The following is a 27,002-nucleotide window of genomic DNA, read 5'->3' on the forward strand; positions in this document are numbered from 1 at the left end:
ATAATCCGGCTCTCTTCAAAACATGTATTTTATTGTGAAGTACTAACAAAGGATTTCACACTGGCAATTTTTCCCAATATGACATCAATCGTTTCCAGTTTCCCCTCAGTGACACGGATTCCATCTCCACACTCTAAAAGTAGTGGTTCCCAACCTGGTGTTTCTTGAGGAACTCTCAGGTGTGCCGTGAAACTTCTTCTATTCTTGATTTAAAAAATTTGAACACTTAGTTAAAAGTGACCAGTGGAATGCACATGGGCGCAGTGGCAGTCAGATAATACACTAAATGGCACATGGTTACATCTGTATCGTTGGTTCAAGTCGTGTGCTCAGGCTGTTACATTTGTATCTTTTGAAAACCATTGTCACAGGCAAGTTTGATTAGGCTTAACCAGAGTCATTTATTTGTTAATATATGGCTCTGGACTTAGCTATGCCACAGCCTCTGCCATAGAACCAAATGGATCATGGCTTTGTCTGTGGTGGCACCTTTTACAAAGCAGGAAAACGATCATCTGTTGCCAAAACCATTCAAAACTAAATACCTATTTTACCGGAACTACATTTTCTTATTTCTGGCGCAGGTTGAGGGACGCTCTTAAAACGGGTGCACACTAAAATGAACCATCATGAGTAAGGAACTATCAAAACTATGAAAATATTTCAAATAAACCCTAATGTGTATATATAAAAAAAAGTTTTCAAAATAAACAGCTATTTTTAGTTCTCAACAGGGATGTTAGATTGGGTTCAAGTCCGTGCTCTGGCTGGGCCACTCAAGGACATTCAAAGACTTTTCCCGAAGCCTCTCCCGCATTGTCTTGGCTGTGTGCTTAGGGCCGTTGTCCTGTTGGAAGGTGAATCTTTGCACCAGTCTCAGAACCTGCTCAGAACGCTCAGGACTTCATCAAGGAGCTCTGTCCTTCTGGAAGATTCTCCCATCTCTACAGAAGAACTCCAGAGCTTTGTCAGTGACCATTGGGTTCTTTGTTTCCTCCCTAACTAAGGCCCTTCTCCCCTGATTGCTCAGTTTGGCAGGGCGGCCAGCTCTAGGAAGAGTTTTGGTGGTTCCATACTTCTTCCATTTAGGAATGATGGAGGCCACTGTTCTTGGGACCTTCAATGCTGCAGACATTTTGTGGTACCCTTCCCCCAGATCTGTGCTTCGACACAATCCTGTCTCGACGCTCTACGGACAATTCCTTCAACCTCATGGCCTGTTTTTAGCACTGACATTCACTGTCAACTGTGGGACCTTATATAGACAGGTGTGTGCCTTTCCAAATCATGTCCAATCAGTTGAATTTACCACAGGTGGACTCCAAGTTGTAAAAGCATCTCACGGATGATCAGTGGAAACAGGATGCACCTGAGCTCAATTTCGAGTCTCATAGCAAATGGTCTGATTACTTATGTAAATAAGGAATTTATGTTGTTATTCTTTATACATTTGCAAAAATGTTATGTTTCCGCTTTGTCATTATGGGGTATTGTGTGTAGATTGCTGAGGATTTTATTTATTTAATCCATTTTAAAATGAGGGCTGGAACGTAACAACGTGGAAAAGGTGAAGGGGTCTGATTGCCTTCTGAAGGCACTGTGTCTATATACACATCAATTACACAAAACACGAAAAGCAGAACACAAACATATGAAACAAACCCTTTCTTCAGTAAAAAGGCCATCTAACGTCTTCCTGAATTTCCCCTAGAGCCACCAACTTTAGGCACTTTTGGAGATAATTCCTAACTCTGTGGAGATCATATCAAATATCAGCTTTCTGTATAAACTAGAGGAGTCTCAGTTGGCCCGACCAACCAAATCAAATTTTATTTGTCACATACACATGGTTAGCAGATGTTAATGCGATTGTAGTGAAATGCTTGTGCTTCTAGTTCTGACAATAGTAATAACTAATGGTTCATCTAACCTAACAATTTCACAACAACTACCTTATACACACAAGTGTAAAGGGATGAAGAATATGTACATAAAGATATTTGAATGAGTGGTACAGAATGGCATAGGCAAGATGCAGTAGATGGTATAGAGTACAATATATACATATGAGATGAGTAATGTACGCTATGTTAACATTATATTAAGTGGCATTGTTTAAAGTGGCTAGTGATGCATTTTTTTACATGAATGTTTCCATTTTTAAAGTGGCTGGAGTTGAGTCAGCATGTTGGCAGCAGCCACTCAATGTTAGTGGTGGCTGTTTCACAGTCTGATGGCCTTGAGGTAGAAGCTGTTTTTCAGTCTCTCGATCCCTGCTTTGATGCACCTGTACTGACCTCGCCTTCTGGATGATAGCGGGGTGAACAGGCAGTGGTTGATGTCCTTGATGATCTTAATGGCCTTCCTGTGACATCGGGTGGTGTAGGTGTCCTGGAGGGCAGGTAGTTTGCCCCCGGTGATGCGTTGTGCAGATCTCACTACCCTCTGGAGAGCCTTGCGGTTGTGGGCGGAGCAGTTGCCGTACCAGGCGGTGATACAGCCCGCCAGGATGCTCTCGATTGTGCATCTGTAGAAGTTTGAGTGCTTTTGGTGAGGAGCCAAATTTCTTCAGCCTCCTGAGGTTGAAGAGGCGCTGTTGCGCCTTATTCACCATGCTGTCTGTGTGGGTGGACCAATTCAGCTTGTCCGTGATGTGTACGCCGAGGAACTTAACTTACTACCCTCTCGTCTACTGTCCCGTCGATGTGGATAAGGGGGTGCTCCCTCTGCTGTTTCCACGATCATCTCCTTTGTTTTGTTGACGTTGAGTGAGGAGGTTATTTTCCTGACACCACACTCCGAGGGCCCTCACCTCCTCCCTGTAGGCAGTCTCGTCGTTGTTGGTAATCAGGCCTACTACTGTAGTGTCGTCTGCAAACTTGATGATTGAGTTGGAGGCGTGCATGGCCATGCAGTCGTGGGTGAACAGGGAGTACAGGAGAGGGCTCAGAACGCACCCTTGTGGGGCATCAGTGTTGAGGATCAGCGTTATGGAAAAGTTGTTACCTACCCTCACCACCTGGGGGTGGCCCGTCAGGAAGTCCAGTACCCAGTTGCACAGGGCGGGGTCGAGACTCGATGATGAGTTTGGAGGGTATGGTGTTAAATGCTGAGCTGTAGTCGATGAACAGCATTCTCACAGGTATTCCTCTTGTCCAGATGGGTTAGGGCAGTGTTTAGTGTGGTTGCGATTACGTCATCTCTGGACCTGTTGGGGCGGTAAACAAATTGGAGTGGGTCTAGGGTGTCAGGTAGGGTGGAGGTGATATGGTCCTTGACTAGTCTCTGAAAGCACTTCATGATGACGGAAGTGAGTGCTATGGGGCGGTAGTTGTTTAGTTCGGGTACCTCAGCTTTCTTGGGAACAGGAACTATGGTGGCCCTCTTGAAGCATGTGGGAACAGCAGACTGGGATGAGGATTGCTTGAATATGTCCGTAAACACACCAGCCAGCTGGTCTGCGCATGCACTGAGGACGTGGCTGGGGATGCCGTCTGGGCCTGCAGCCTTGCGAGGGTTAACACGTTTAAATGTTTTACTCACATCGGCTGCAGTGAAGGAGAGTCCGCAGGTTTTGGTAGTCAGTGGCACTGTATTGTCCTCAAAGCGAGCAAAGAAGTTGTTTAGTCTGTCTGGGAGAAAGACATCCTGGTCCGCAACGAGGCTGGTTTTATTTTTGTAATCCGTGATTGACTGTAGACCCTGCCACATACCTCTTGTGTCTGAGCTGTTGAATTGCGACTCTACTTGGTCTCTATACTGACGCTTGGCTTGTTTGATTGCCTTGCGGAGGGAATAACGACACTATTCGGTCATGTTTCCGGTCGCCTTGCCCTGATTAAAAGCAGTGGTTCGTGCTTTCAGTTTCGTGCGAATGCTGCCATCAATCCACGTTTTCTGGTTTGGGTAGGTTTTAATTGTTGCTGTGGGTACGACATCACCGATGCACTTGCTAATAAACTCGCTCACCGAATCAGCGTATTCATCAATGTTGTTTGACGCAATGCGGAACATATCCCAGTCCACGTGATCGACGCAATCTTGAAGCGTGGAATCAGATTGGTCGGACCAGCGTTGAACAGACCTGAGCGCGGGAGCTTCCTGTTTTAGTCTCTGTCTATAGGCTGGAAGCAACAAAATGGAGCCGTGGTCATCTTTTCCGAAAGGAGGGCGGGGGAGGGCCTTATATGCGTCGCGGAAGTTAGAATAACAATGATCCAGGGTTTTACCAGCCCTGGTAGAACAATCGATATGCTGATAGAATTTAGGGAGTCTTGTTTTCAGATTGGCCTTGTTAAAATCCCCAGCTACAATGAATGCAGCCTCAGGATACGTGGTTTCCAGTTTACATAGAGTCAAATAAAGTTAGTTCAGGGCCATCGATGCTTGGGGGGGAATATATGCGGCTGTTATTATAATCGAAGATAATTCTCTTGGTAGATAATGCGGTCGACATTTGATTGTGAAGAATTCTAAGTCCGGTGAACAGAAGGACTTGAGTTCCTGTGTGTTGTTATGATCACACCACATGTTTTTCACTGTCGTTTTACTATTGTTTTTATTTCTTTACTTACCTATTGTTCACAATACCCTTTTGCACTATTGGTTAGAGCCTGTAAGTAAGCATTTCACTGTAAGGTCTACCTACACCTGTTGTATTCGGTGCATGTGACAAACTTTTTGATTTAATTTATATATCAGTGTGAGTGTTACTCAGTCAATGCTAGCTGGTTTACTTATTGATCATACTAACAACACTACTGCTTCATGTGAAGTACAACCCTGAGATGGGCTAACAATGGGTACATGATGAACGTGTCTTCAAACAAGACTAGATAGAAACGGTTGTCTGGGTTCACCTCTTATTTTATAAGGCCAGGTTACAGCTAAACTATATATGCAAAAGTATGTGGACATCCTTTTCAAATGAGTGGATTCGGCTATTTTAGCCACATCCGTTGCTGACGGGTGTATAAAATCGAGCACACAGCCATGCAATCTCCATAGACAAACACTGTCAGTAGAATGCCGTATTGAAGAGCTCAGTGACTTTCAACATTGCACCGTCATAGGATGCCACCTTTCCAACAAGTCAGTTAGTCAAATTTCTGCCCTGCAAGAGCTGCCCCATTCAGCTGTAAGTGTTGTTATTGTGAAGTGGAAACATCTAGGAGCAACAACGGCTTAGCCGCGAAGTGGTAGGCCACACAAGCTCACAGAACTGGACCACTGAGTGTGTAGCATGTAAAAATCTTCTGTCCCCTCTTAAGAGTTCCCACATATGCTGAACACTTGTTGGCTGCTTTTCCTTCACTCTGCAGTCCAACTCATCCCAAACCATCTCAATTGGGTTGAGGTCGGGTGATTGTGGAGACCAGGTCATCTGATGCAGCACTCCATCACTCTCCTTCTTGGTCAAATAGCCCTTACACAACCTGCAGGTGTGTTGTCATTGCCCTGTTGAAAAACAACGGATAGTCCCACTAAGCCCAAACCAGATGGGATGGTGTATAGCTGTGATAGCCATGCTGGTTAAGTATGCCTTCAATTCTAAATAAATCACAGACAGTGTCACCAGCAAATCACACCTCCATGCTTTACGGTGGGAAATCACATGCAGAGATCATCTGTTCACCCCACACCGCGTCTCACAAAGACGCAGCGGTTGGAACCAAAAGTCTCCAATTTGGACTCATCTGACCAAAGGACTGATTTCCACAGGTCTAATGTCCATTTGCTCAGGTTTCTTGGCCCAAGCAAGTCTCTTCTTCTTATTGGTGTACTTTAGTAGTGGTTTCTTTGCTGTAATTCGACCATCCGTCTCATCTGAACAGTTGATGTTGAGATGTGTCTGTGACTGGATCTCTGAAGCATTTATTTGGGCTGCAATTTCTGAGGTTGGTAACTATAATGAACGTATCATCTGCAGCAGAGGTAACTGAGTCTTCCATTCCTGTGGCGGTCCTCATGAGAACCAGTTTCATCATAGCGCTTGATGGTTTTTGTGACTGCACTTGAAGAAACGTTCAAAGTTCTTAATGTTCAGTATTGACTGACCTTCATGTCTTAAAGTAATGATGGACTGTCGTTTCTCTTTTGTTTATTTGAGCTGTTATTGCCATAATATGGACGTGGACTTCTACCAAATAGGGCTGTATACCACACCTACCTTGTCATAACACAACCTAATGCCTTTGAGCCAATCAGAAGAAAAGACATTGCACAAATTAACTTTTATAAGGGCACACTTCTGTAGCTCAGTTGGTAGAGCATGGCGCTTGTAACGCCAGGGTAGTGGGTTCGATTCCCGGGACCACCCATACGTAGAATGTATGCTTTGGATAAAAGCGTCTGCTAAATGGCATTATTATTATTATTATTATTATTATTATTATTATACACCTGTTAATTGAAATGCATTCCGGGTGACTACCTCATGAAGCTGGTTGAGAGAATGCCAAGAGTGTGCAAAGCTGTCATCAAGGCAAAGAGTGGCTACTTTGAAGAATCTCTAATCTAAAATAAATGTGGATTTGTTTAACACTTTTTTCTACATGATTCCATATCTGTTATTTCAGTTTTGATATCACTATTCTACAATATAGAAAATAGTAAAAAATAAAAACCTTTTTGAATGGTAGTGTAGGGATATAATGTATGTATAATACTTATATTTGACTTCATACTCTAATGTGAAGATGTGTTTGTTGATGTTGTTTCAGATGCCTTCCAGGATGTCAGATCTGCCAGCAGTTGGTGAGGTGAGTCTTTGGCCCTATTCTGATCTCTGACAGACATGAGCCCAGTCCTTGACTCAAGACCCTGGGACCTCCTCAATTCAACCAACCTCTTCTAAAATACTGTACTGACTGACATAAACAATAACTGGTATTAAAGTTCTATGTGGAAGTGTAGCCTAGTCTCTATTGCACTCCACGCCTATGGCTCTTTACTGTATCTAGTGCTGTATCAGTGGCAGTCGGTGCCGTTTTAAGATGAGGAATGACGATTTTTACGATATTTTTATGAGCAGGCCGTTATTTCTGTTACAGCATATTTGGTGACTGTCATTCATATTCCATTCACCCAACTCAATGTAACATCGTTTAGGTTACTACATGATACTCAAATTGTCCCTATGCCCATCATAAGGTTGTTACAACCTATCTTATGAACGTTTACAATGTAGGTGCACAGGTCGAGAGAAACATTTGAGTAATCAAGGTAATCAATCTCATTCAATACCGCCTTGCACAATCTTGCCTGCATCTAGCTGATCTAGTGTGTAACTAATTATTAGCCCAATAGTTGCAAACGAGAGTTTCTATTGGACAAATGAATGTATGTGTATCCCCGTTTCGTTACGTTTGCTCCAGTTTAACCTCATAGTCTACCAATACCGGATCTGGGTTCGTGACTACGGCTCAAGCTCATTAGCATAACTCACAATGCGAAAAAATATTCCTAAAAATATTTAACCTCCACACATTAACAAGTAAAATAGCTCAAATGAAAGATCAACAAGTTGTTTATCTACCCTAGATTTCTAAAATGTTTTATGGCGAAAACATAGCACATATTTATGTCAAACCACCACCACAGACATAGCTCATTTGCATAGCCAAGTAGGAAAAAATATGCAATCAACAAACGCAGGATTAAAAGAAATAATTTCACTAACCTTTTGAAATCTTCATCAGATGACAGTAATATAACATGTTACACAGTACATTCATTTTTTTTTTTTCAATAATCTGCAATATATATCCATAAATCTCTGTTTACAATGATGCATCGTTCAAAAAATGCTACTAAAATGTCAGGAGAAATGCCGATAGCTCCGGCACATAACGTCAGCTAACAAGGAATACACATCACAAACTTTGACTAAATATGCATGTTTTACATATGTATAGGAAGATACACTTCTTCTAAACGCAATCGCTGTGTTACATTTATTTTTAACGTTACAGGTTGCGTTCACTAGGCTATACTAGAGTCGGCGCTCCAAAATTAGCATTATCGCTCCTCTATCTTGGAGTCGACAGAAACCCAAATTTACCACATAAATATTCCCTTACCTTTGCTGTTCTTCCATCAAAAGACCTGGAAGGGATTATACTTACCAAACCAGCGTTTAGTTTTCAAGTCTGCGTCTTTCGGTTCTCAAAATAGCCACATTTCGGTCGAAATGTAGGCAAAATTCAAGTGGATGCGCACCAAAACGTCGAAATTACATATTATATGTAAAGTAAACTTGTCAAACTATGTTCATAATTAAGCTTTAACATGTTATAAAGGTGCACATAAATCTTGAGGACGAACAGAAACACACACGTCGTTTAATCGATCCTGAAGAAAATACATCACCCGGCCAGAGCGCGCGTAACAGTCACCTTTTTTTTCGCTTGGCCGAGAGGTTTCGGCTCGCTCAAACTCCCGTGAGCGCGCGATTCTCACAATGAGAAGCCCCATTGAAAGCAGGCTTCGCGCTGAACACGTACAGACTGTTTCCAGAGCGGTAGCTGTTTGGGAAGTGCGTGTGAGATGACGTCAAAGTTGGGCCAACTTTTTCCATGACAAGAGAGCATTTGGGAGAATGCATGCCCTGAGGGTTCTGCTTTACATAGAGACAAAATTTAAACGGTTTTAGAAGCTTTAGAGTTTTCTATTCGATAATATTTTTATATGCATATATTAGCAATTTTGGGGAAAAATATTTTCAGTTTACTATGGGCACACACTTTCTCCAACAGGGGCAGTATAGAGCAAGAGTTCTAAGAGGTTAAGGAAGTTTTTTGGCGGAATGAATACACCCCTGATCATACGCAAATACAGTTCACTTTCATAGCAGCCACATACAAACAGCATGATCACTTTCCTCATTAAATTCTTCTCAAATCTATGCGCTTTCTTCCTCTCACTTTTTCCCTTCATTTGTGGGCTTCAGTGCACAATACATCAGCTGTCTGTGACCAGGCAAAAAACACTTTCCATGCCAAACCTTTATATCATAACCGCTAACCTCTACACGTAGCCTACGTCGTTGTCACCATATTAGCCAACGTCAGTCAACATAGCTACTAGAACTAACGTGTTAGTAAACCCGCTACAGTCATGCAGTACAGTGTACAGTTAGCAAGCAGTTTAGCAGATACACTGGCGGGCCCCGGTGGCAATACATTTATAAAGCTTACCTTGGAAAAGTTCCAGTGTTGAATAGCCATACCCAGCTAGCTAACATGGCATCCCTCTCTGTTTGAGCCAGGTGTTTTGAGTAGGCTAAACTAGCTAGCTGCATTCGCTAGCTAAAGTAAGTGAAAGTAAAAATATAAAATTAATATAGTTTGTTCTCTCTATCTCTTGCTTCTCCATTTTTTAAATAAATTAAATAGTTTATAACTGTTCAGCTATTGTCTTTCTCTCTCTCTGTGAGTCAACTACTCACCACATTTTAAGCACTGCAGTGCTAGCTAGCAGTAGCTTATTCTTTCAGGGTAGCCTAGTGGTTAGAGCATTGGACTAGTAACCGGAAGGTTGGAAGTTCAAACCCCTGAGCTGACAAGGTACAAATCTGTCGTTCTGCCCCTGAACAGGCAGTTACCCCACTGTTCCTAGGCCGTCATTGAAAATAAGAATTTGCCTAGTTAAATAAAGGTACAATTTTAAAAATACGAGTCATTATCTGATCCTTTGATTGGGTGGACTATATTTCAGTTCAAGCTGCAAGAGCTCTGATAGGTTGGAGGAAGTCCTCCGGAAGTTGTCATAATTACTGTGGAAGTCTGTGGAAGGGAGTGAGAACCTTGAGAATCCTAGGTTTTGTATTTAAGTTCATGTACTCAGAGGAGGATGGAAACTAGCTGTCCTGCGGCTACACTACAGAGTGCTGCTGAGGCTACTGTAGACCTTCATCTCAAACCTTGTGTTTTAATCAATTATGTTATGACACGTGAATATATTTAGTATAGTTTTATCTAAAAAGGATAACATTACTATTTTTGTTTTTTATTCACTGAGGATGGTCCTCCCCTTCATCCTCTAAGGCACCTCCACTGTACTGTATATAGTACTCCACTGTATATTACTGTGTATATAGTACTCCACTGTATATTACTGTGTATATAGTACTCCACTGTATAGTACTGTGTATATAGTACTCCACTGTATAGTACTGTGTATATAGTACTCCACTGTATAGTACTGTGTATATAGTACTCCACTGTATAGTACTGTGTATATAGTACTCCACTGTATAGTACTGTGTATATAGTACTCCACTGTATAGTACTGTGTATATAGTACTCCACTGTATAGTACTGTGTATATAGTACTCCACTGTATAGTACTGTGTATATAGTACTCCACTGTATAGTACTGTGTATATAGTACTCCACTGTATAGTACTGTGTATATAGTACTCCACTGTATAGTACTGTGTATATAGTACTCCACTGTATAGTACTGTGTATATAGTACTCCACTGTATAGTACTGTGTATATAGTACTCCACTGTATAGTACTGTGTATATAGTACTCCACTGTATTGTGTATATAGTACCCCACTGTATAGTACTGTGTATATAGTACTCCACTGTATAGTACTGTGTATATAGTACTCCAGTGTATAGTACTGTGTATATAGTACTCCACTGTATAGTACTGTGTATATAGTACTCCACTGTATAGTGTATATAGTACCCCACTGTATTGTGTATATAGTACCCCACTGTATATAGTACAGTACTACACCCGGGTCCTGAAAATAAACCATTACCTTCCAGGCTTTGTGTGTCTGGAGGAACACGTCATCCCTCTGAGAGAGGGTGTAGCAGGACCTAGACTGCCCTGTGTGTCACTTTATAGAAATGTAGAGGGGTAAAGCTGATATGGGGCTCTGATGTGTCTGTGTGTAAAATAATATGTATCTCTGTGTCTCCCCCCCCTTCCTCTAGATGCTGCTGTGGTCGGCTGGTACGGCAGCATGCTGGGTTTACAGCCAGCCTGGCCATGAAGTACTCAGACGTGAACTTGGGTGGGGGGGCAGAGGGTGGGGTGCAGCCGGAGTTGGAGGAGTGGGCTGTGGACAAACACACACAGGAGAGCCCTACAGACGCTTACGGCATCGTTAACTTCCAGGGAGGGTCGCACTCTTACAGAGCCAAGGTAGGGTGGAGAGAAGCTTACACACACACTCTCTCACATCTCCATGGTGGACCTCACAGAGATGGACACTTTCTAAGCGCTTAGCTCAACAAATCAAACCAGTGTCTCCGCCACATTGTCTCTGGCCATCGCCACCAGCTCCAAAGGTATACATTATAAGATATCCTTTGACCTGGCCTGGCCTAGCATTCTGGAAACTCTTCCCTGAGCTGAGCAGCCTAGCCTGTCTAGTCTGCCTCCATAGCCAGTGGGTGAGTCCCAAATGGCATCATATTCCCTATATAGTGCACTACATTTGACCATGGCCCATTGGGCTCTGGTCAAAACTAGTGCACTATGTAGGTAAAAGGGTGACATTTGGGATGCAGACACCTATACAACACCTAGGAAAACACTTTTACCTCAGACTAACTTACTTACTTAGGCCTGTGTATTCCTTGCAAAACATACGCAATGTTTTTGATGAGTCACCTCCATCCCTTTTGGGCTAAACTAAGTGTTTATTATTGGTTATTCTACATGAAGTAGAATATAATCCCACAACGCCATTTAGTCTACTATTTTAGAAACAGCAGTGACTGTAATACGGGCAAATCCCCCTCTTAAAACTACAGGTTTATTATGCCTTGGAACAAGTGAAGGGGTTGTGTGGCTGTGAGACTGAGAATATCCTTTACGGTACGTTCAGGACCGCTTTCCACGGCCCAGATTGACACATTTAATGGTGACGATGTATCAAGCATGTCCATGTAGGTCCGGGAAATCCACCCTCAAAGACCCAAGTGTTGACATTGGAACATCATTAATAATCATGTTAAGCTCGAGTTCAAACTTAAAATTAAAGGTGGGTGTATTTTGAAAGGACTGCAACATTTAGTTTGTACAAGAGAAGTTCAAACCCTCCAATCTCTCCTTTCCTCCCCTCCTCTCCACTCCTCTCCACTCCTCTCCACTCCTCTCCACTCCTCTCCACTCCTCTCCCCTCCTCTCCACTCCTCTCCTGTCCCCAGTATGTGCGTCTGTCCCATGACAGCAGGCCAGAGAGCATCCTGAGGCTGATGCTGAATGAGTGGCAGATGGAGCTTCCTAAGATCCTCATCTCTGTCCACGGAGGCATCCAGAACTTTGACCTGCACCCCCGAATCAAACAGGTGGTGGGGAAGGGCCTGATCAAAGCTGCTGTCACCACCGGGGCATGGATCCTGACAGGAGGGGTGAACACAGGTGATGCACATACACACGGGCATAGAAAAACACACATACGCACAGATTCGAGCAAACTCTCTCACACACAGAGACTTCCTGTTCTTAGTAGGTAAAAGACACACAAGTCGGGTGTTCTGTCTTAGCAGAGTTGTGTGTCTCCATCCCAGTGCTACTGGGACCTACATACTGTGTTTAACTCATTACGGAGACCTAATGATAATGTTTGACTCCTTACTTAATGACAGTGTTTAACTGATTACTTAATGGGTTAATTAACCAGACTGGTGTTTATTCTGACTGGTCCTGATAGTAACACTCAGCTACAGCAGACTGGTTGTCCAGACAACTACACTAGTCTGTTTTGATCCATTGCTTGGTGTTGATTGGTTGTATTTTAACCCCTGACCTCAAGGTGTTGCCAAACATGTGGGTGATGCGTTGAAGGAACACTGTTCTAGATCGTCAAGGAAGATCTGTACAATTGGAGTCGCTCCCTGGGGCGTCATTGAGAACCGCAATGACCTCATCGGGAGAGACGTGAGGAACACACACTCACACACACAAAAGTTTGTTTTTTACTATCCTTGTGAGGACTTCTGGATAGTGAAACCAAAACACAAAGAAGCACATCACAATACTTATTTACCCAGTAATTATTTTAAGTGGTCAAAAATATCTGCTGTCCAGTCTGAGTAAAGTGTGTGTATGTTCCAGGTTGTAGCCTCCTACCAGACGTTGCTGAACCCCCTGTCCAAGCTCAACGTGTTGAACAACCTCCACTCCCACTTCCTGCTGGTGGATGATGGGACGGTGGGGAAGTACGGCGCTGAGGTCCAACTACGCCGCGAGCTGGAAAAACACATCAAACTGCAGAGGATACACGCACGTAAGAGACACACACATGATAAACACATCAAACTGCAGAGGATACACGCACGTAAGAGACACACGCATGATAAACACATCAAACTGCAGAGGATACACGCACGTAAGAGACACACGCATGATAAACACATCAAACTGCAGAGGATACACGCACGTAAGAGACACACGCATGATAAACACATCAAACTGCAGAGGATACACGCACGTAAGAGACACACACATGATAAACACATCAAACTGCAGAGGATACACGCACGTAAGAGACACACGCATGATAAACACATCAAACTGCAGAGGATACACGCACGTAAGAGACACACGCATGATAAACACATCAAACTGCAGAGGATACACGCACGTAAGAGACACACACATGATAAACACATCAAACTGCAGAGGATACACGCACGTAAGAGACACACATGATAAACACATCAAATTGCAGAGGATACACGCACGTAAGAGACACACACATGATAAACACATCAAACTGCAGAGGATACACGCACGTAAGAGACACACGCATGATAAACACATCAAACTGCAGAGGATACACGCACGTAAGAGACACACGCATGATAAACACATCAAACTGCAGAGGATACACGCACGTAAGAGACACACGCATGATAAACACATCAAACTGCAGAGGATACACGCACGTAAGAGACACACACATGATAAACACATCAAACTGCAGAGGATACACGCACGTAAGAGACACACACATGATAAACACATCAAACTGCAGAGGATACACGCACGTAAGAGACACACATCAAACTGCAGAGGATACACGCACGTAAGAGACACACGCATGATAAACACATCAAACTGCAGAGGATACACGCACGTAAGAGACACACACATGATAAACACATCAAACTGCAGAGGATACACGCACGTAAGAGACACACATCAAACTGCGAGGATACACGCACGTAAGAGACACACATGATAAACACATCAAATTGCAGAGGATACACGCACGTAAGAGACACACACATGATAAACACATCAAACTGCAGAGGATACACGCACGTAAGAGACACACACATGATAAACACATCAAACTGCAGAGGATACACACACGTAAGAGACACACACATGATAAACACATCAAATTGCAGAGGATACTTCAGCAATAAGGCATGAGAATTGTGGATTATAGTGAATTACACACAATTCTGGGCTGTAGTTAGGCACAGTGGGAAGCGGCGTGCCGGGAAACAACCCTAGAGTCTGTTATTCATGATCATCTACAGGTTTGAGTCTGTTATTCATGATCATCTACAGGTTTGAGTCTGTTATTCATGATCATCTACAGGTTTGAGTCTGTTATTCATGATCATCTACAGGTTTGAGTCTGTTATTCATGATCATCTACAGGTTTGAGTCTGTTATTCATGATCATCTACAGGTTTGAGTGCCTTATTGCTTATATAAAATGATTACTAGCATGTTTTCATAAAACAAAAAAATGAGTAAATTCATTTTATTCATCTTTCCACCCAATGATAGTGTCTGGACAAACCCCAGTTGTGTGTTCTATTTATGTGGTTGCTTGCCAAAAGCACATTGTTTTTGTTTGTTTTATTGGCACATTAGCTAGTCAAGTGAACTGGTCGTCCGTTCTAATTGATAAAGGTTACTATGCAGGCTAGCAATTGTTCCTTTTCTAGCTAAGCAACTAAAGCTAACACAATCACACCAAGCAGCTGGAATGGCAGCAAACTAGCTACATTTTAGTTTGTTTCACCTTTGTTTCTATTGCCATTTCTTTGAATATATCCATAATAATTATGCTGATGCATGAACAGGGCCGGCCCGCCCATTAGACAGGATTAGGTGGTTGCCGAGGGCGGCATTTTACGAGCTAAACTGACCAGGAATCACCTCCAACACATAACGCCTCACATAATTCTGCCCAAAAACAATGAAAATGTATCTCGCCCAATGGCATACGGGCTATTTAGGTGAGTGCTGATACCACCCCATGATAAAGAGTGCCCCCTTTGCCAAAGTCAGGTTTGCAAAATATTTAGCTTGTCCATTCCCAGCATGCCTCTCCAGGGTGCTGTTGGAGATGAGCAGAGTGGCGGTGCTCCACCAACACTCAAGTCACATAACATTAATCATGTGGCCTTTAGTAGAAAGAGTAGTAACCTGTGGTTTTTCTGTTGCCTACAGACTGGAGACCATATTTATGACAATGTTATGAGACAGGCACTTTTTTTTTTTTTTTTTTTTTTTTACATCAAGCACGTCTCTTTGACCAAATAGCCCTATTAAATAAAAATGCAATCTATATCCTAAAACCAGAATGGGTCCAAATAGAATGGACAATATGGAATTAAATGAGGCTCCTCACGACTGCTGTCCGGGAGTTTCACTCCGATTGGTTAAATGGTCATGAATCAATTGTAGGCCAATTTGTCCATTTTTTTACGAGCTGATCATAGCAACGAAGAAAATACTTCTGTATTTCCGGCTGTGTAAACACACGGATTCTCACTGAAAATGGACTCATAACTCCTGATTATCTTGGGTATCTCATATGCAGATCTTAAATAGACAAAATGATTAGTCTTAAGCCTTGGTCAGGAATCCGGATTAGGCTAATAAAATGTAACTACCTGTTTTACAAACAGTAGTACATGGATGGGCATTAATAAAATTGCATTGTGGGCTGTCACTGTAGGCTACACTATTCTAGTTTTTCTGGGATAGGAGGTGGGCGGTAATTTGTTCTCGCCTAGGGCGGCAGAACGGCCAGGACTGGGCCTGCCTGAATTCACCGGGCTCAGAGAAGCTGTCTGTCTCGTCCGGACACGTTCATTCTCATTTTGCACATTGAAGGTTGCATTCCAACACTGTTGCAGAGATTGGAGAGGCAGACTGCAGGGTTTAGACAACCCCCCACTGTTGCAGAGATTGGAGAGGCAGACTGCAGGGTTTAGACAACCCCCCACTGTTGCAGAGATTGGAGAGGCAGACTGCAGGGTTTAGACAACCCCCCACTGTTGCAGAGATTGGAGAGGCAGACTGCAGGGTTTAGACAACCCCCCACTGTTGCAGAGATTGGAGAGGCAGACTGCAGGGTTTAGACAACCCCCCACTGTTGCAGAGATTGGAGAGGCAGACTGCAGGGTTTAGACAACCCCCACTGTTGCAGAGATTGGAGAGGCAGACTGCAGGGTTTAGACACCCCCCCACTGTTGCAGAGATTGGAGAGGCAGACTGCAGGGTTTAGACAACCCCCCACTGTTGCAGAGATTGGAGAGGCAGACTGCAGGGTTTAGACACCCCCCACTGTTGCAGAGATTGGAGAGGCAGACTGCAGGGTTTAGACACCCCCCACTGTTGCAGAGATTGGAGAGGCAGACTGCAGGGTTTAGACAACCCCCCACTGTTGCAGAGATTGGAGAGGCAGACTGCAGGGTTTAGACAACCCCCCACTGTTGCAGAGATTGGAGAGGCAGACTGCAGGGTTTAGACAACCCCCCACTGTTGCAGAGATTGGAGAGGCAGACTGCAGGGTTTAGACAACCCCCCACTGTTGCAGAGATTGGAGAGGCAGACTGCAGGGTTTAGACAACCCCCCACTGTTGCAGAGATTGGAGAGGCAGACTGCAGGGTTTAGACAACCCCCCACTGTTGCAGAGATTGGAGAGGCAGACTGCAGGGTTTAGACAACCCCCCACTGTTGCAGAGATTGGAGAGGCAGACTGCAGGGTTTAGACAACCCCCCACTGTTGCAGAGATTGGAGAGGCAGGGTTTAGACAACCCCCCCCCCCACTGTTGCAGAGATTGGAGAGGCAGACTGCAGGGTTTAGACACCCCCCACTGTTGCAGAGATTGGAGAGGCAGACTGCAGGGTTTAGACAACCCCCCACTGTTGCAGAGATTGGAGAGGCAGACTGCAGGGTTTAGACAACCCCCCACTGTTGCAGAGATTGGAGAGGCAGACTGCAGGGTTTAGACAACCCCCCACTGTTGCAGAGATTGGAGAGGCAGACTGCAGGGTTTAGACAACCCCCCACTGTTGCAGAGATTGGAGAGGCAGACTGCAGGGTTTAGACAACCCCCCACTGTTGCAGAGATTGGAGAGGCAGACTGCAGGGTTTAGACACCCCCCACTGTTGCAGAGATTGGAGAGGCAGACTGCAGGGTTTAGACACCCCCCACTGTTGCAGAGATTGGAGAGGCAGACTGCAGGGTTTAGACAACCCCCCACTGTTGCAGAGATTGGAGAGGCAGACTGCAGGGTTAAGACAACCCCCCACTGTTGCAAACCAAATGCTAGGCTAGAAACATGGGGAAATAATGTCAAGATGCTGTTTCCGGTAGAGAGAGAGTTTTGGAATTGCCTGGCTGGGCTGTGGGACAGTGAATGCGCAGTGATAATTCAAATAGAACTGTTAACAAGCATTACCTGAGGATTATCGTAAATAAATAATGACTATCAACCAATTATCATCCAGGATCCAAACGTAACGTTTTATAATGATTATTTCCACCACAGGCATCTTCTCTGCGGCTGTGTGTTGAGAGTACTTTAACACCTGAAGGCAATGTCTAAGAATAATGGTCAGGTCCAAAATTATTGGCACTTTTGATAAAAATGAGCAAAAGAAGTCTATCAGTCAGTGTCTACTGTAGTTGCTGTATCTCCGCCTTTTCTGTCTCCGTGCGGTGCTTCTAAGTGCCAGTGTGTGACAGAGGCAGTTACCAGAGACTGGCTATTATCACAATAACCTTAGATCCCCTATTATTAAAATAGCCTTGGCAGACACCCATACAGAATGCACACCCACTGTTATTATGGTGTGGCAGTCTGCTGACCTGCTGAAACACCCTCTTAAAATGGAGCTTTAAGACCTGTCACATGTCTCTCTGTAAACCCTTTACTGCTTTCCTGTTGTCATCACAAACCGAGACCAATAGAATACAGCATCTCGATGAACATACACTGTTGCTATTTGAGATGTTTCCAATGTTCTTAACAGCATATTTAGTGATCTTCTGGCTTTCTCTCTTTTTCTCTGTCCTTTCTCCCTCCCCCCAGGAATTGGTCAGGGTGTTCCTGTGGTAGCGTTGATATTTGAGGGGGGTCCCAACGTAATTCTGACTGTGTTGGAGTACCTTCAGGAGACTCCCCCTGTTCCTGTGGTGGTCTGTGAGGGGACTGGGCGTGCTGCTGACATACTGGCCTACGTCCACAAACAGACTGAGGAGGGGGGGTGAGACACACTTTCTTCTAACAGATTGCACCACATATAATGGGGTTCCACAGGGTTCTGTGCTAGGACCGTTACTTAGAGGAATGATCGTGGATGTAACTTCCTTTAACCCTTCAGGGGTCTACCTGACGGTGTGGAGACAGAAATCATCGCTACGATCAAAAAGACATTCAACTTCAGCCACAGCGATGCTATGCACCTCTTCCAGACCCTTATGGAATGTATGAAGAGCAAAGAACTGGTAAACACATGGTTAAACTCACAGTGAATACATGGAAATCTATTCCACATCAGGTAACTGATGCAAGCAGTAGAATCAGATTTAAAAAACAGATAAAAATACACCTTATGGAACAGCGGGGACTGTGAAGAGACACACAGGCACAGACACAGGCACATAAGATACACACGTACACATGGATGTTGTTTTGTAAATATGTGATAGTGGACTAAATGTATTGGGTAAAGTGTTCTGAAATGTCATGTAATATTTCAAATTGTATATAACTGCCTTCATGTTGCTGGACCCCAGGATGAGTAGCTGCTGCCTTGGCAACAGCTAATGGGGATCCTTAACAAATACTGAATGAATTTTAAGAGAACGCTGAATCCTACAATGCATACTGTGTTGTCTGTTCATAGTCTGATTAATATAAAGATGACTCTTATAGTTTTTCATAAATACCAGAACCTATTGCATTACTTTAGATTTTTTAATGACCATGTGGGTTTTCTCTCCCTCTCTCCTTCCTCTGAACGACAGATCACTGTGTTTCATATCGGCTCTGAGGACCACCAGGATATCGATGTGGCCATACTGAGGGCATTACTGAAAGGTGTGTTGGGTAACTTCCTCTGTGTCCTGCTGTTTGACTGACAGAAGATCTGTGCCCATGACCTCTGACCTCCTAGAGAAAGGGAGAGGGCAAATGAAAAGATCACAATAATAAAACAAACAGAAGGGCGAGACAGTGGGTTGTGGAACCAAAGTTTTCATTTTGAAACTGATACTATAGATATGTTTTGAGAAGTCAACACTCTCCTCCCTCAGTCTGTCTCTCTCTCTCTCTCTCTCGTCCTGCTCTCTCCCTCTACTCCTGAGCTCTCTCACTATCTATCTCTTGTCCTGCTCTCTCCCTCTACTCCTGAGCTCTCTCTCTCGTCCTGCTCTCTCCCTCTACTCCTGAGCTCTCTCTCGTCCTGCTCTCTCCCTCTACTCCTGAGCTCTCTCTCTCGTCCTGCTCTCTCCCTCTACTCCTGAGCTCTCTCACTATCTATCTCTTGTCCTGCTCTCTCCCTCTACTCCTGAGCTCTCTCACTATGTATCTCTCTCTCGTCCTGAGCTCTCTCTTGTCCTACTCTCTCTCGCTATCTATCTCTCCCTCTACTCCTGAGCTCTCTCTTGTCCTGCTATCTCTCGTCTTATGTTTCTCTCACTATCTCTTGTCCTGCCGCTCTCTCACTTGCTCTCTTTTGGGGTTTCCCTGTGGGTCTCGGAGGGGCTTTTTGCTAGATACTCCGAGACCCCATTCTCACAACACATAAAGCTGTCCTCTTCTCACTTTTCTCTGTTCTATTCTATCCGATCTGGCTCTAACACAGAGGGCAAGAAAGAGCTCTGAAAGGATAGGTATTCACATGAACTAGTCTGTCCCTGTGTATTCAGTAGTTGTGTGTATGTCTATCTATCAGTGGTCTTCTGTCATTGAATAAGAAGTTCAGACAAATGCAGGAATGTGTTCAAAGTCCGCCCCACGCAGCTTGTCTACCAGCTATGTAGATCTCGTAGTAGAGGAACCAGTCCAGTCAGTCAAGACTTCAGGACATTCTGACTGAGCATAATAATCCCCAGCCAGCAGGAAAATATAAGCCTGTCAAACCGGCATTAGTCTTGGTCAACCAGTAACACATCCTCAATAGAAGGCCTCAATAGCTCATTCGACCCTAAAGGAAACATACACAAGCATATGGAAATACCTTTAAAATAGCTGTCCAGTGTTTCCAGATTTCTATGAAATATGACCTACCCTGCTCAAAAAAATAAAGGGAACACTAAAATAACACATCCTAGATCTGAATTAATGAAATATTCTTATTAAATACTTTTTTCTTTACATAGTTGAATGTGCTGACAACAAAATCACACAAAAAAGATCAATGGAAATCAAATTTATCAACCCATGGAGCTCTGGTTTTGGAGTCACACTCAAAATTAAAGTGGAAAACCACACTACAGGCTGATCCAACTTTGATGTAATGTCCTTAAAACAAGTCAAAATGAGGCTCAGTAGTGTGTGTGGCCTCCACGTGCCTGTATGACCTCCCTGCAATGCCTGGGCATGCTCCTGATGAGGTGGAGGATGGTCTCCTGAGGGATCTCCTCCCAGACCTGGACTAAAGCATCCGCCAACTCCTGGACAGTCTGTGGTGCAATGTGGCGTTGGTGGATGGAGCGAGACATGATGTGCTCAACTGGATTCAGGTCTGGGGAACGGGCGGGCCAGTCCATAGCATCAATGCCTTCCTCTTAGCCACATCAGCTAATGAGCCAGCTCGGTGATAATGAGAAGTCTCCTCTATGAGGAAATGGCAAGCATTTTTGAAATGGTCTGCTTGAGAGGTTGTTTTTTTTCTGTATTTTATGCTTTGGTCACATGAGTATAGGAAGAGTATAAGTCAACAACATGATTTGTGTTTGAGTTAACAGATTATGAGCTGCTAAATGTGAGATTTTCTTTGGACAGTTACTTTAAGATTTCCTCCATAAACATATCAGATGAACCGTAAGGTTACAGAGACATGTTTTTAAATATGGAAATGTCCCGTCTCCCACATCAGGATTTACATCCTGAAAATACAACTTGAACTTTAAACTTTACCAAAAGGAAATCCTGTAGGAAATGATCTCTCTATGGTGGTTGTATTTGACTGTGTATTAGTATGCACTATTATTATTTTTTATTTTTAATAAAAACAGTATGGGGATGAGGTAGGTAAAAATGGGTGTTCTATTTACCGATAGACTATGTACAGCTGCAGCGATTTGGTTCGCTGCTCAGATAGCAGATGTTTGAAGTTGGTGAGGGAGATAAAAGTCTCCAACTTCAGCGATTTTTGCAATTCGTTCCAGTCACAGGCAGCAGAGAACTGGAACGAAAGGCGGCCAAATGAGGTGTTTGCTTTAGGGATGATCAGTGAGATACACCTGCTGGAGCGCGTGCTACGGGTGGGTGTTTAGCTTTCATTCACTAGAATACTAACTTGGTGTGTAACTCTGACTCCATGGGGTTATATGGATGATTAGAGTGTACATTGGATCCCATGTTAGGATATGGTTCTGTGTAAAACAGTAGTGGTGATTTAGTATGGTAATTCATCTGTATTATTCTGTATGGTTGTTTCTGTATTGTCCTTCCCCAGCCCGGTTCTCTAAATCCTGCTGCTCAGTCAACAGGAAACACACAATTAATGTGGCTTTGCCTAGCAATTAGTTTGTGTGTGTGTGCTTACGCTGCTGCTACTCTGTTTATTATATATCCTGATACCTAGTCACTTCTAACCCTGTCCACATGTACATACTACAAACTACCTGGTACCCCTGCACATTGACTCAGTACTGGTACTCCTCGTATATAGCCTCGTTAATGTGTTTGTTACTATTTCCTTTTTATTTAGCAAATATTTGTCTTTTTATCTCTGCATTGTTGGGGCTCGTACGTGAGCATCTTCCTGTACACCGGTTGTATGTGATGCATGTGACCAATAACGTGTGATTTGTGTGCTGCTCCTCCAGGCACCAATGAGTCTGCGTTTGACCAGCTGGTTCTGACTCTGGCCTGGGACCGGGTGGACATCGCCAAGAACCATGTGTTTGTCTACGGACAGCAGCTACTGGTACGTCTATCTGTGTGTGGCTGGCTGACTCTCTTTGGCTCTTTCACTGGCTGGCTCTATCTATTTATGTGGCTGGCTGGCTCTCTGTCTGTCTGTGTGGCTGGCTGTCTGTCAAGACTGCATCTATTATGAATTTGCTGTTCATCAGGATCAGCCTTAATGGAATAAATGTCATTTAAACCCCAAATATCTCCTAAGCTAGCCACTCCAGAGTCAGTGGTCCTATATGACCCAAGGGACAGGCTACAGGAAGGCTGCCAGTAGTGTTTATTTTGACTAATCTGAACTGGTCTGGTGTATTTATTCATTGTTAGTGCAGTCAATGTTGGATCCATGTTGAGGTGTGTGTGTGTGTGTGTGTGTGTGTGTGTGTGTGTGTGTGTGTGTGTGTGTGTGTGTGTGTGTGTGTGTGTGTGTGTGTGTGTGTGTGTGTGTGTGTGTGTGTGCAGGTGGGTTCGTTGGAGCAGGCCATGCTGGATGCCTTAGTGATGGACCGTGTGGAGTTTGTGAAGCTCCTGATTGAGAATGGAGTTAGCATGCACAGGTTCCTCACCATCACACGGCTGGAGGAGCTATACAACACGGTAACACACACACGGCTCACCAATTTCACACACATACATGTAATGATGCTCCACAGGGCTCTATGCTGGTACCATTTACTGTTCTCATCACACGTGCAACCTGTCAATTCTAACGTTTGATTCGTATTCTGTCAAAATCATTTCTACACGGTCTGTTTATCCATGGTCCTGCTGGGCATCGTGTTTTTATCGGTGTCTCTTCTGTTCCAGAAACAGTCTCCTACCAATCCCACGCTCTTCAACCTCGTAAGGGATGTCAAACAGGTGCATCTTTGACTTCTTGTCAACCATTGATTGGCAAAGTTTGAATTAATTTGAACAATAGTAATTGATGATGGTGTTGTTGATTAGTATGGCTCACTATGACTCTAATTGTTTCCAGGGTAATCTCCCCCCTAACTACAAGATGACCTTAATTGACATTGGCCTGGTGATAGAGTACCTGATGGGCGGGACTTACAGGTGCAACTACACCAGGAAACGCTTCAGGATCATCTACAACAATTTCCATGGCAACAGCAGGGTAAGGGTTAACAGTTAATGTTGAAGATAAAAGGTTAAAATGTAAGTTCGCTTCAGGGTCAAGGGTTAAACTCATTGTTCACACAGGTTATTTTGATCTTTCACTGATTGATTCATTTAGAGTAATGGTGAAAGTAAACTGTTCTCCTACTTTTTCTCTGTCTCTCTCCAGAGGTCAGGTCGCCACTCTGCAGGGCCTGGGTCCCACCTGAGGAAGAGCCAAGAGTCGTTCAGTATCCAGGCCGACAAGAAGGAGAAGACCAGGCACAACCACTTCATCAAGACTGCACAGCCATACAAACCCAAGGTACACACACACGCACAACATGGAGAGTCATATTTGAGAACACACTGTGACTTGTGTGATGGCAAGAAACAGCCTGTCCACTGATGACCTTGAGGAAATCTATACCAATGTAATCTGACCATGCCTGGAGTATGACAGTGTGTTGCTGGTAGGCTGCACAAAGATGCAGCAAGCTGCACTGGATAAGGTACAGAAAAGGACAAGCAAGATAATAACAAAAACAGAGACATCCCACTGACCCTTCCACCACTACAGCCATGGAGAGAGCAAGCAGCAGTAAGATTGGTCACTGACATGCACCAACCTGACCACCGTCTACAGGATCTCCTAACACAGAAGGGGAGAGTACTGGCAGAGTCCTCCGCAACCAGAACCAACTGTCCAGCATCAACGCAAGGAAAAATAGGCTGAAAAATTCTACCATTGACATCTGCCATCAGACTTTTTAATAACAAAATGTTAAACTGTAATTTCTTGTAAGATGGGACCTTTTTTTATTTAATGTAGTATCTTGTTTTTGAAGTATTGTCTGAATGTAACTGTGCATTCTGCATTACTCTTGTTGACTGCGAGCATGAATGAAAAAAATAAATCAAATCACTACAAACCCAGGGTGTACACACACACACACACACACACACACACACACACACACACACAATATCAGCCATACAAACCCACAGAACTGAGCCATCAGATTATTCAAATCGCCCTCTTGACGCCCACCCCTCTCCCTCTTAGTTGGAGTCGGCGACAGACCAGTCCAAGAAAAAAGCCAAGGAGGAGATAGTTGACATGGATGACCCGGAGACACGCAGGTTCCCGTACCCGTTCAATGAGCTGCTGATGTGGGCCGTCCTGATGAATAGGCAGAAGATGTCTCTGTTCTTCTGGCAGCATGGGGAGGAAAGCATGGCCAAGGCCCTGGTGGCCTGTAAACTCTGTCGCTCCATGGGCTATGAGGCCAAGAAGAGTGACGTGGTCGACGACACCTCCCAGGAACTCAAGGACTACTCCAAGTATGACACATTACACACCAAATGACTAGGACACTTCAATCCTCACTAATACTCAAGACTACTATAATATGTGACAGATTACATACTAATACTAAGTACTCCAAGTATGATGCATTACTACTAGTAGTCACTAATACTCAAGGCTACTTGAAGTATGAGTATTACTGAGTATTAGTATGTGATGTATCAGACTATTTTTGTGAGTGAAGTGACCATGAGGAGCTGTGTTGTGGTGACTGAGGATGTTAATGATGGTGTTTTCAGTGAGTTTGATACTGTGGTATGTGTGTGTCATGTTCAGAGGGATGATGTCTGGAGTAATGTAAGGTTGATTATTATTATTTCATAGTGAATTTGGCACCCTAGCAGTGGACCTCCTGGAGCAGTCATTCAGACAGGATGAAACCATGGCGATGAAACTGCTGACCTACGAACTGAAGAACTGGAGTAACAGCACCTGTCTGAAGCTGGCCGTGTCGTCGCGGTTACGACCCTTCGTGGCTCACACCTGTACCCAGCTGCTGCTGTCAGACATGTGGATGGGACGACTCAACATGAGGAAGAACTCCTGGTACAAGGTGACACTGCCCAGCAATGCAGTGTGTGTGTGTGTGTGTTCCACATGGCTCTGTGCTCGGATGGTTATTATAGATGTATGTTTTTCCAGGTGATTCTCATTATCCTGGTCCCTCCTGAGTAAACATAAATAAACATATACATTTAAAAACGAAATATAATAATGTATATATCTCTAGGTGATCCTCAGTATCCTGGTGCCTCCTGCAATCCTCCTGTTGGAGTACAAGACAAAGGCAGAGATGTCCCACATCCCTCAGAGTCAGGACGCCCATCAGATGACCATGGAGGACAGTGAACACAACTTCCATAACACCACTGACAACATACAGATGGTCAGAATCAATATGACAGAGTTCATGTCATCTTTTATTTTCTTACTGTGTCTGTTCTGGCAAGTACACTGGTGCTACTGGTATTCTAATGATCCTGGGATTTAGCTATGAGGGTCCCGGGGTTTAGCTATGAGGAGAAGCTATGAGGGTCCCAGGGTTTAGCTATGAGGAGAAGCTATGATGATCCCAGGGTTTAGCTATGAGGAGAAGCTATGAGGGTCCTGGGGTTTAGCTATGAGGAGAAGCTATGATGATCCCAGGGTTTAGCTATGAGGAGAAGCTATGATGATCCCAGGGTTTAGCTATGAGGAGAAGCTATGATGATCCCAGGGTTTAGCTATGATGATCCCGGGGTTTAGCTATGAGGGGAAGCTATGATGATCCCAGGGTTTAGCTATGAGGAGAAGCTATGATGATCCCAGGGTTTAGCTATGAGGAGAAGCTATGATGATCCCAGGGTTTAGCTATGATGATCCCGGGGTTTAGCTATGAGGGGAAGCTATGATGATCCCGGGGTTTAGCTATGAGGAGAAGCTATGATGATCCTGGGGTTTAGCTATGAGGGGAAGCTATGATGATCCCGGGGTTTAGCTATGAGGAGAAGCTATGATGATCCCAGGGTTTAGCTATGAGGAGAAGCTATGATGGTCCCAGGGTTTAGCTATGAGGAGAAGCTATGATGATCCCGGGGTTTAGCTATGAGGAGAAGCTATGATGATCCCGGGGTTTAGCTATGAGGGGAAGCTATGATGGTCCTGGGATTTAGCTATGAGGGGAAGCTATGATGGTCCTGGGGTTTAGCTATGAGGGGAAGCTATGATGATCCCGGGGTTTAGCTATGAGGGGAAGCTATGATGATCGCAGGGTTTAGCTATGAGGGGAAGCTATGATGGTCCCAGGGTTTAGCTATGAGGGGAAGCTATGATGGTCCTGGGGTTTAGCTATGAGGGGAAGCTATGATGATCCCAGGGTTTATCTATGAGGAGAAGCTATGATGGTCCCGGGGTTTAGCTATGAGGAGAAGCTATGATGATCCCGGGGTTTAGCTATGAGGAGAAGCTATGATGATCCCGGGGTTTAGCTATGAGGAGAAGCTATGATGATCCTGGGGTTTAGCTATGAGGGGAAGCTATGATGATCCCGGGGTTTAGCTATGAGGAGAAGCTATGATGATCCCAGGGTTTAGCTATGAGGAGAAGCTATGATGGTCCCAGGGTTTAGCTATGAGGAGAAGCTATGATGATCCCGGGGTTTAGCTATGAGG

General features: G+C 44.1%; 1 protein-coding gene across 4 annotated transcripts in view; it reads left to right on the forward strand.

The window, feature by feature from the left end:
• The window catches only part of trpm7 (transient receptor potential cation channel, subfamily M, member 7), an 88,559-nt gene that overhangs the window by 22,501 nt on the left and 39,056 nt on the right, over nt 1-27,002 (forward strand). For 3 of the 4 annotated variants that reach the window (XM_052516731.1, XM_052516730.1, XM_052516729.1), the window contains exons 3-18: nt 6,723-6,761; nt 10,956-11,166; nt 12,177-12,390; nt 12,785-12,909; nt 13,087-13,258; nt 18,327-18,501; nt 18,619-18,742; nt 19,265-19,337; nt 22,295-22,395; nt 22,845-22,979; nt 23,190-23,243; nt 23,362-23,502; nt 23,674-23,808; nt 24,550-24,827; nt 25,177-25,405; nt 25,583-25,738. In XM_052516731.1, the coding sequence (XP_052372691.1) occupies nt 6,723-6,761; nt 10,956-11,166; nt 12,177-12,390; nt 12,785-12,909; nt 13,087-13,258; nt 18,327-18,501; nt 18,619-18,742; nt 19,265-19,337; nt 22,295-22,395; nt 22,845-22,979; nt 23,190-23,243; nt 23,362-23,502; nt 23,674-23,808; nt 24,550-24,827; nt 25,177-25,405; nt 25,583-25,738 (2,362 nt within the window). The remainder of the gene's footprint in view (nt 1-6,722; nt 6,762-10,955; nt 11,167-12,176; nt 12,391-12,784; nt 12,910-13,086; nt 13,259-18,326; nt 18,502-18,618; nt 18,743-19,264; nt 19,338-22,294; nt 22,396-22,844; nt 22,980-23,189; nt 23,244-23,361; nt 23,503-23,673; nt 23,809-24,549; nt 24,828-25,176; nt 25,406-25,582; nt 25,739-27,002) is intronic. The other variant, XM_052516733.1, reaches the window with a different exon arrangement.

This window comes from Oncorhynchus keta, unplaced genomic scaffold (assembly GCF_023373465.1).
Source record: "Oncorhynchus keta strain PuntledgeMale-10-30-2019 unplaced genomic scaffold, Oket_V2 Un_scaffold_5444_pilon_pilon, whole genome shotgun sequence".
NCBI lineage: Eukaryota > Metazoa > Chordata > Actinopteri > Salmoniformes > Salmonidae > Oncorhynchus > Oncorhynchus keta.